The 10,544-nt window shown below is 36.2% G+C and overlaps 1 protein-coding gene across 1 annotated transcript; it reads right to left on the bottom strand.

Moving 5' to 3' along the window:
* Positions 1-5,969: 5,969 nt before the first annotated feature.
* LOC106832741 (putative olfactory receptor 10D4) lies at positions 5,970-7,814 on the bottom strand. Its single transcript, XM_014843612.2, has 2 exons — positions 6,903-7,814; positions 5,970-6,014 (listed from the first exon to the last, which is right to left on the bottom strand). The coding sequence occupies exons 1-2, from the start codon at positions 7,812-7,814 to the stop codon at positions 5,970-5,972; spliced, it is 957 nt and encodes a 318-aa protein (XP_014699098.2).
* Between the last annotated feature and the right edge of the window lie 2,730 nt (positions 7,815-10,544).

Genomic DNA, 10,544 nt, shown 5'->3' with positions numbered 1-10,544 from the left:
AAAAATTGGGAGATTTGTTTTCAGCAAATGCACCTCACAAGAAATACTAAATGAAGTTCTTTAGGCTGAAAACATGTAACCCCAGAAGGTATTCCAAATCCAGAAGAAAAACTGAAAGGTAAGTATGCAATTGTAAAAGAAAGTATAGATGCATGTTTGTCATTTCTATGAACTTATTATTGGACATATAATATACAGAAATGTAATATCTTTTACTATAAAAGCCAAAAAGAGGTGGGTGGGAGCAAAGGTGCAGTGGGTTAAGGTAATAACTCCAGCTGGTAATTCAAATACACAGAAAGAAATGAAGACAACCAAAATTTGTATAATAATAATACCATGGAAAGGGGGAAAGGAATAGAGCTGCTTAGGAGTAATATTTCTATATCACTCTGGAATTATTTTAAATCTGAAGCTGATTTTGATCAGCTAAGTTGTGAGATGATAAGCCCTAGAACAATCACAAAGGTAATGACTCAAAAACTTTAGTAAAAAACACTCATTAAATAAATGAAAACACTACCTTAGAAATTAATGCAAAAGGAAAAATAAAGGAACAATGGAGCAAGAAAAATAGAGATGACATGAAACAAAAAATAAAGGGGGCTGGCCCAGTGGCGCAGGGGTTAAGTTCGCACAATCCGCTTCTTGATGGCCTGGGGTTCACTGGTTCGGATCCCGGGTGTGAATATGGCACTGCTTGGCAAAAGCCACGCTGTGGTAGGCATCTCACATAAAGAGTAGAGGAAGATGGGCACTGATGTTAGCTCAGGGCCAGTCTTCCTCAGCAAAAAGAGGAGGATTGGCAGTAGTTAGCTCAGGGCTAATCTTCCACAAAAAAAAAAAGAAAAAAACAAGTAAAACAGCACATGTAAATCCAACTCTGTTGACATTAACAGAAATGTGAATGGAGTAAAAGTTCAATCAAAAAGCAGAAATTGTAAAACCCCAACAAGATCCACAAATGTCTATAAGAAACACACTTGAAATTCAAAGATACAAATAGAATGAAAGTAAAAGCATGGAAAAAGATACACCATGCAAACAACAACCACAGAAAAGCTGAAGTGGTAGACTAAACGACAAAATTGCCTTTAGAAAAATGTTACTAGAGATAAACAGGGACATTTTATAATGATAAAAGGGACAATATATCAGGAAGATATAATGATTAAAAGCATATAGATATCTAACAACAGTACCAAAATGCATGAAGCAAAAGAGGGCAGAAATGAAAAGAGAAATAGACAATTCAACAACACTCACTTTCAATAATGGATAAAATAACTAGACAGAAGGTCAACAAAGAAATAAATGAATTGAGCAATGCTATAAACCAACTAGACCTAACATATATCTATAGAACATTCCACCCATCAATAGCAGTTGTCCTCAAGTTCACATGGAATTTTCTTCAGGATAGATCATATGCTAGCCCATTAAACAAACCTCAGTAAAAGAATTGAAATATCCAAGCTGTTCCTAAGTACAATGAAATGAAATTAGAAACCTACATCAGAAAGAAATTTGGAAAATTCACAAATATGTGAAAGTTAAACAATAGACTAAAAATAAGCAATGAGTCAAAAAAGAAATCAAAATGTAAATTAGACAATACTTTGAGATGAAATAAAGATACAACATGATGAAACTTATGTAATGCTGCTAATACAGTGCTTAAAAAGATTTGTACTTTGAATACCTATAGTAAGAAGAAAGTCCTGAAATCAATAACCTAACTTTCTGCCTTAAAACCCTGAACGAAGAAGAGCACAATAAATCTAAATCAAGCACAAGGAAGAAAATAGTATATATAAATTAATGAGATAAAAAATAGAAAAACAGTAAGAGAGAATAAATAAAATCAATAGTTGGTTCTTTGAAAGGATCAACAAAATTGACAAACCTTTAGATGGATGGATGAATTAAAAAGAGAGAGAAGACTCAATTTATCATAATCAGAACTAAAGGATAGGACATTATCACCAACCTTACAGAAATAAAAAAGGATGATAAACGAATAATGTGAACAACTGTATGTAAATAAATTAGATACATGAAATGAATGAATTCTTTGAAAATTATAAAGAAGCTACTGAAACTGACTCAAGAAGAAATAGACAATCTGAATACGAAATAAAGATTTGAGTTACTAATCAAAAAACTACCCACAAATAAAAGCCCAAACCCACGTGGTTTCACTTTTAAATTCCATGAAACACTTAAGGAAGAATTAATATCAATTTTCACAAACACTTTTAAAAATAGAAGAAGGAGGAACATCTCCAGGTAATTCTATGAAGCCTGGATTACCCTGATACCGAAAACCAAAGACATTACAAGAAAATAAAACAAAATATAAGTCAATATTTCTTCTGTCCATAGAGTAAAAATCATCAGCAAATATTTACAAACAAAATCCACTGACCTACTAAAAGAATTATACACCAAGACGAAATGGGAATTTATCCCAAGTATGCAAGTTTGTATTGACATCCCAAAATCAGTTAATGTAATAAACCATGTCAAACAACAGGGGTCAGCCCAGTGGTGTAGTGGTTAAGTTCACAAACTCTGCTTTGGCAGCCCAGGCTTTGCAAATTCAAATCCCAGGTAGAGACTGAGCACCTCTAGTCAAGCCACGCTGTGGCAGCATCTCACATAAAAAAGAGGAAGATTGGCAACAGATGTTAGCTCAGGGCCAATCTTCCTCACAAAAAAAGAAACCCACAAAAAACACATGATAATCTCAATCAATATAGAAAAATCACTTGACAAAACCAACATACTTTCATAACAAAAACACTCAACAAACTAGGAATAGAATGGAACTTCCTCAACATGATACATGGCATCCATGATAAGCTCACAGCCAACATCATACTTAGTGATAAAAACCTAGATGCTTACCCCCAAGTGAAGAAGAGGACAAGGATTATTCTTTTTTTTTTAAAGATTGACACTTTAGCTAACAGCTGTTGCCAATCTTCCTCATTTTTTTTCCTTTTCCTTCTTCTTCTCCCCAAAGCCCTCCGGTACATGTTTGTATATTCTAGTTCTAGGCCCTTCTGGCTGTGCTATGTGGGATGCTGCCTCAGCATGGCCTGATGACAGTGCAATGTTCACACTCACTTTCTGAACTGGCGAAACCCTGGGCCTCCGAAGCGGAGCACGCAAACTTAACCACTCGGCCATGGGCTGGCCCAAGAATAAGACAAGCATTTTTGCTCTTAGCAGTTCTGCTCAACATTGTGCTAGAATTTCTAGACAGACAAATTAGACAAGAATAAAAAAACTGAAAGTAAAGAAAAAGAACAAAAAAGTATCCATATGGGAAAGAAATAGTAAAACTATCTCTGTTTGCAAGTGGCAGGATTATCTACACAGAAAATCCTAAGGAATCCAGTAAAAACCTATTAGAACAAATGAAGGAGTTCAGCGAGATTGCAGGATACAAGATCAATAAACAAAATCAATTGTATTTCTATATATAGGCAAACAAAACTCTTCAAAGGATATTAAGAAAACAATTCCAATTAATAGCATCTAAACGCATAAAATACCTAGAAATGAATTTAACCAAGGAAGTGAAAGAGTTGTACACTGAAAACTATAAGGAATTGCTGTAAAAGAAGTTGTGGATGAATGGGAAAACATCCCTTGCTCATGGATTAGAAGATTTAATATTGTTAAGACGACAATTCTCCCCAGGTAGATCTACACATTCAATGCAATCTATATCAGAATCTCAGCTGTCTCCTTTGTGAAAATTGACAAGTTAATTTTTAAATTCATACCAGATTGCAAAGGAACCACCCAGAGTACAAAACAATCTAAAAAATGAAGTAGAAGTAGGGGGACTCACTACTCAATTTCAAATCTTACTGCAAAATAATGATATTCAAGTGAGTGTGGCACTGGCATCAGGATAGACATATAGATAAATGAAGCAGAATTTAGACTTTAGAACTAAACCAAACTATGTCTGTATGTCCAATTGATTTTCTACAAGAGGGCCAAGACCATTCAGTGGGAAAGAATAGTATTTCAAAAAATAGTCTTGGGACAATTGGAAATCCACAGGCAAAAAAATAAATAAATTTGGAATCATCTCACACCATATACAAAAATTAACTCAAAATAGATCAAAAACCTAAATGTAAGAACTAAAACTATAAAATTCTTTGAGGAAAACCTTCGTGATCTTCGATTTGGCAGTGATTTCTTAGATATGACTTCAAAAATACAAGCAACAAATGAAGACATAGATAAATAGGACAACATGAAAATTTTAAACTTTTGTCCATGAAGGACACTATCAAAGGTGAAAAGACTACTCACAGAGTGGGAGATAATATTTGAAAATCATATATTTGATAAGGGTGTAGAATCCAAGAATAAAGAACTCTTACACTCAGCGATGAAAAGACAAACGGCCTGATTTAAATATGGGCAAAAGATTTGAATGGGTTTTTGTTCAAAATAAAATATACAAATGGCAAACAGTGCATGAAACAATGCTCAACATCATTAGTCATCAGGGAAATGCAAATCAAAACTACAATGAGCTATTAGTGCATGATCATTAAGATAACTATAATCAAAATATGGAAAATGATAAGTGTTAGCAAGGATGTGTTGAAATTAGAACCCTCATACATTGCTGGTTGGAAGGTAAAATGTTGCAGCCACCATGGAAAATAGTTTGGTGATTCATAACAAGGTTCAACATAGTATTACCATATGGCCCAATAATTCCAATACTAAGTATAGACACAGAAGAATTGAAAATAGGTGTTCAAACATAAATGTACACAATAATATTCACAGCAGCACTATTCGCAACATCCAAAAGATAGAAACAACTCAAATATCTATCAAATGAATGGATAAGCAAATTGTCACATATCAATACAATTGAATAGTATTTAGGCATAAAAGGGAACATGTTAGCCCATAGAATGGACAACACCCAGAGTAAACCGTAAGGTAAACTATGGACTTTGGATGCTTATGATTTGTCAATGTAGCTTTATCCTTGGTAAAAAACGTACCATTCTGGTGAGTGATGTTGATAATGGCTATGCCTGCGTCGAAGTAGGGAGTATTTAGGAAATCTCTGTACTTTTCTCTCAACTTTGTGGTAATCCTAAAACTGCTCTAAAAAAAGAAAATCTTTTAGCGGCTGGCCCATTGGCATAGGGGTTAAGTTCACCCACACTGCTTTGGTGACCTGGGGCTCACAGGTTCAGATCCCAGGTGCATACCTACACAGCACTCATCAAGCCATGCTGTCGCGGCGTCCTACATGCAAAATAGAGAAAGATTGACACAGACGTTAGCTCAGCAACAATCTTACCAAAAAAGAAAAGAAAGTCTTTTAAAAAAATAAAATAAAGGGTGACAGGAAGTCAAAGGAACTGGAAACATTCAGGCCACGTATGATAAGAACTGGAAACAAAAAAAAGGTAACATGGTACAACTTGGATGAACCTTGAAAACATTATGCAAAGTTAAGGAAGCCAGTCAAAAACCTCCCACATATCACATGATCCCATTTATATGAAATGTCCAGAACAGGCAAATCAATAGATGCAGAAAGTAGGTTACTGATTGTTTAGAGCTGAAGATAATAGAGCAAGAGAGGGATGATAGCTAAATGGTGCAGGATTTCTTTTTGTGGTGATGAAAATGTTCCAAAATTGTGGTTGTGGTTGCGTGTTTATATATTAAAAACAAGTGAATTATACTCTTTAAGTAGGTGAGTTGTTTTGTATATGAACTACATGTCAATAAAACTGTTGAAAAATTGTGGTGATTGAAAATGCTTAATACACTCCTAAAATAAGATAATAACCTACAAAACAAGATTAGAACTGTATAAATCTCGTGCATATATAGATACACATACATATAGGTGGTATAGTTGAAATAATTCTAAACAGGAAGTCAGAATCTCTAGTTTTCATTTAGTCACTAATGAGAGAGAGGAGAAATTCCCGTGTTAATAGTGGCTATGTTTGGGTGGTAGGATGTGTGAGTGATTACTATTCACTTTACGTTTTTACAATTTCCCTATTCTCTTCAAACTTATTTATTTACATGAGAAAAAATTATCAGATATTTTCAGATATTCTGGAATTCAAATTCAGTCTTTGACTTAAAGAAAGGAAATCTGCTATTTTGATTACATACTCCAAACAGTTGTCATAAGGAATGAATATACTTAACTGGGGGTGCAGGCTCAATGCTAATATAGGTTAACAGATATATGGATATCGCTTGGTTCCTAAAATGTAATCAAATTTCTTTATATCAGACTCAAATACCTGTCATTCATTGAAATATAGACTACAAAATAATAGAGATCAATGGAATAAATTTAACATAGTGCAGATTTTTTGGCAAGTTGGAGGGTATTCTACGTTAATTGAAGAGAAGTTTCCAGGAGAAGTAAATATTTATGCTATTTTTCATACAATAGAGAGGCGGCATTAGCACTAGGTTAAGATCCTTTTGTTCACATCTTAGCTTAGCAACCTTCTAACTGTGACACTGGAGAATTGTCTTAAACTCAGTGCCTTAACAGCCTCCTCAGTAAATTGGGATAATAATATTACCTAGTCCATATGATAATTATAGTAATTATAAATGTCAGTATTTCTAAAGTGCATAGAATAGTGCCTGCATAAAATAATAATCACTGTAAAAGATTTTGGTGACCAAAAAAGTGTATAAATATATATGCATAAATCACGAGATTATATTCAACTTCATCTATTTGTCCCAAATCCCACTTAGCAATCACGCCAACTACAAGAAACTACTTGCCCCAGATAAATACAAGGTAAATTTGTAAGGACAGATAATGACGTGAAAGCTTAGGCTCCAAGTGTAGATACTCCTTGGATCAGTGCGTTTCTCAGAGCCAACTTCACATCCTTGTTTCTCAAGGTATATATCAGAGGATTCAGGGAAGGAGTAACAATATTATTCAACACCTGAACCACAGAATCCAGCCAAGGGCTGGAGGCAGGCCGGAGGTAAATGAGGACCACAGGTCCATAGAAGAGCAGGATGGAAGTCAGATGGGCACTGCAGGTGGAGAAGGCTCTGCGCCTGCCTTCTGAGGAGCTGATTTTCAATATGGAGATAACAATGCGAGTATAAGAAGTGAGGATAAGAAGAAAACAGATGAGTGTAACAACACCTACGTTGGTGAAACTCACCATCTGAGCCAGAGAGGTGTCTGCACAGGCCAAGGGCAGCACCACAGGGATATCACAGAAGAAATGATCCACCTCATTGGGGCCACAGTAGGGTAACTTAAAGATGAGGAATGTGAGGACAGATGCATGCAGACAGCTCCCCATCCAGGTGCCTAGAGTCATGATGGTGCACAGCCTGTGGTTCATGATGACTGTGTATCGCAAGGGGTGACAGATGGCTGCAAATCGGTCATAGGCCATCACGGTGTACAGGAAACACTCAGTGCAACCCAGGAAGTGGTAAAAGAAGAGCTGGGAGGCGCAGCCCTGGTAAGAGATGGTCCGGCTTTGCCCCATCAGGTAAAGCATCATTTTGGGGGAACTCACTGAAGGAAAAAATATGTCAAACACTGACAAGTTTCCCAGGAAGAAGTACATGGGAGTGTGGAGGTTGGAGGAAGTGAGGATGGCCAGAAGAATGAGTAGGTTCCCCAGCAGAGTGAGCAAGTAGAAGGCCAGAAAGAAGACAAAGAGCACATTTTCCAGCCCTTCTGTGTGAGGGATTCCCATGAGGAGGAACTCAGTTACAGGAGTGTGATTCCTCATCTCATGTCTAGTTAGACCTGGAAGATCAAAGAATGGCCTCACTGAGAAGAGCTTTCCCCAAAATCTAATACCTTCCTAGAACCTATTGGAAACTGATAATATGTATTTATTAAAAAAGAAATCTTAATATTAATCATTTCAGTTCTGTAATTACCGTTTCACTTGGAGTACATCATTTATTTAATTTATATCTATTTTCTCAGAAGCAAAATAGAGACAACAAGAGACAGCATAGAAAGAGGGCAGAAAATAAACCTTACAGTTGGACATATCTGAGTTTAAATGTCAAATCTACTCCCTACTCTGTGACTTTGGATAACTTTGGAAAATCTCTCTAAATCTCCTCTGTATCTGTATATGTAGTATAAAACTATCTTATGATTCCTGTGAGGATTAATGCTTTAATGTATCTTAAGTCCCTAGTGTAATGCCTACTCCTACTCGCCCTTGTTAAAAAATCCATTCAAGATACTAATATTCTGATATTTATGAGCCTTTGTTCCACACAGTATTTCTTTTAGGTTGACTTGCAGCAGTCCTGAGACCATCTATTAATGTGAATGATTCATGAAACTGCTTTTTCCATCACCAGCCCCACAACTGAAAACCGAGAATTGTCTAGTGGGAATACAGTAAAACTGGACACAAAAAACAGTATTTAATGTAGGAAAAAGCAATAGATAATTGGCAATATTTTAAAAAGCCATCTTCTTTCAATATAAAATTTAGTCTCTCAGTAGCAATTATGTCTACAATATGACTGAATATATACAATCCCCATTAAGGTTTTCAAGGTTAAGCTTCATCAGTTAGAGAATATCTTAAGAAAATACCAAGGAGTCAACCACGTCAGTGTTTGCCCAAACTCAAATAGAGCCAATTCCCACATTTTTCCCACCTTCCTCTAGTGCATATGACCCATCAGAAGATGAGGAAAAGAAAGCGCTCTACACAGAAGGCAGTTACACACCAGACTGAAGGGAAACAGCTGGCTCGGGCTGAAGCAGGCCCCACATCCACCCTCCCCTGTTTCCTTTCCTTTTAGATGCTGTGGAACATGAGGGCCAGGCTCTGAGGCCAGAAAAGCTGAGAAATCCTCTTTCTCAGACTCAGCCTCTCAGGCCTGACAGTCTAGATCCGACAGTGCCTCTGGACCCTGAGTGAAGGAGCAGCATTCATTCCCCCAAGAGAGAATAAACGTCTTTGGTATTCCTTTGGGACTCCCGTCCCTCGTGAGCAGCAACTTAAAAGTCTGTAAAGCAGAGGGAGCAATTAGACTAGAGACTTTTCTCTCTTCTCTCCCTCCTTCTTTCTCCCCACTTCCTCTCCCTCATTATTTCTTAGACTAAAACAATTATGTAGCAGCATTTAGTAGTTTTTAAATCTCTCTGATTAGCAATAACTCTTGGGCATGTTTTTCCACTGCTGGAGTACCATTCATTGGATTCAGATATTTGAAATTGCCCAGTGATCCAGGCCTTGGAAGATCTATGTTTGGAGAAAGTTCTGGGGATTAGGAAAATAACTACTTAAAGAAAACAGGCAAGAATCCCATCTTGGTGTTAAAATAAAACACACCTACAACCGTTTTCCCCATAATTAGTTTTATAATTCTCGCAACGTTCACTTCTTCAACTGCCAGAATTCATATCTTACCATTTTCTAAAATCTCTTCTCTTTATTTTCCCATTAGACTGCTACTGATATTTCTTTCAGCATGCTTTAGTTACTGTAACTCAGTTCAATTTTTTTTTTAAAGAATTCAGTCTGCTGACTGCCGTGTGGAAAGTGGATCAGAGCAAACAAGAATAGAATTTGGTAGGGCTGTTAGCACATTATTTTTACTGGCTGTCTAAAGAAACAAACACATGCACCTACTAAAAATGCTATGTCTAATCATTTTAATAATTGTGATGAAGGAAAAGCCACAAAATGACAAAGTTTAGGTAACTTTTAAAACATTTTAATACTCATTGTCCTTTTTTATGCCAAGGCATTCAGAAAGATTTCTGTCTCCATGGTTTTGAAATCATAATTACTGCTTACGGAGAATCTCCTTTTTTTTTTAACCAGACTGTTCAAGGCCCTTTTATTTCATCCTTGCATCAACCCCATGAGCTAAATGACATTTTCTTTTTAAGGATGAAAGTAGGGGTGAAAAAGATCAAATAATTACCAAAGTCTACTCCAAAAGTCAGTCACTGACTTTGGATTTGAAGTTTAGTCGGTCTGCATTTAAAACTTGAGTTCAATTCCTACCAAATAGAATAAATATTCTGAGTCTTAATTTAAAAAGTAAACGTGCTTAGTGACATATTTCTACCTATTTTTCTGTTCTGTGGCTTTGCTTTAAAAATGAAGCTATTGAGAGGCTGGCCCAGTGGCACAGTGGTTAAGTTTGCACATTCCAATTCGGCAGCCAGGGTTCGCTGGTTCGGATCTCGGGTATGGACCTACGTGCTGCTTGTCAAGCCATGCTGTGGAAGGTGTCACACATATAAAGTAGAGGATGATGGGCATGGATGTTAGCTCAGGGCTAATCTTCCTCTAAATAAATAAATAAATAAATAATGAAACTATTAAACCAGATCATCATAAAATTCAACAATTTTAAGTGTCCAATTGAATGAGAATGTACTTACAAAGAGTATATACTCATAGAGTTGTGCAATCATCACCACAGTTTTACATTTCCCTCATACTAAAAAGAAACCTCTTGCCCATTTACAA

Source organism: Equus asinus, chromosome 20 (assembly GCF_041296235.1).
Source record: "Equus asinus isolate D_3611 breed Donkey chromosome 20, EquAss-T2T_v2, whole genome shotgun sequence".
Classification (NCBI taxonomy): Eukaryota; Metazoa; Chordata; class Mammalia; order Perissodactyla; family Equidae; genus Equus; species Equus asinus.
The sequence above is the reverse complement of the archived record's forward strand: the minus strand, read 5'-3'. Positions and strand labels throughout refer to the sequence as shown.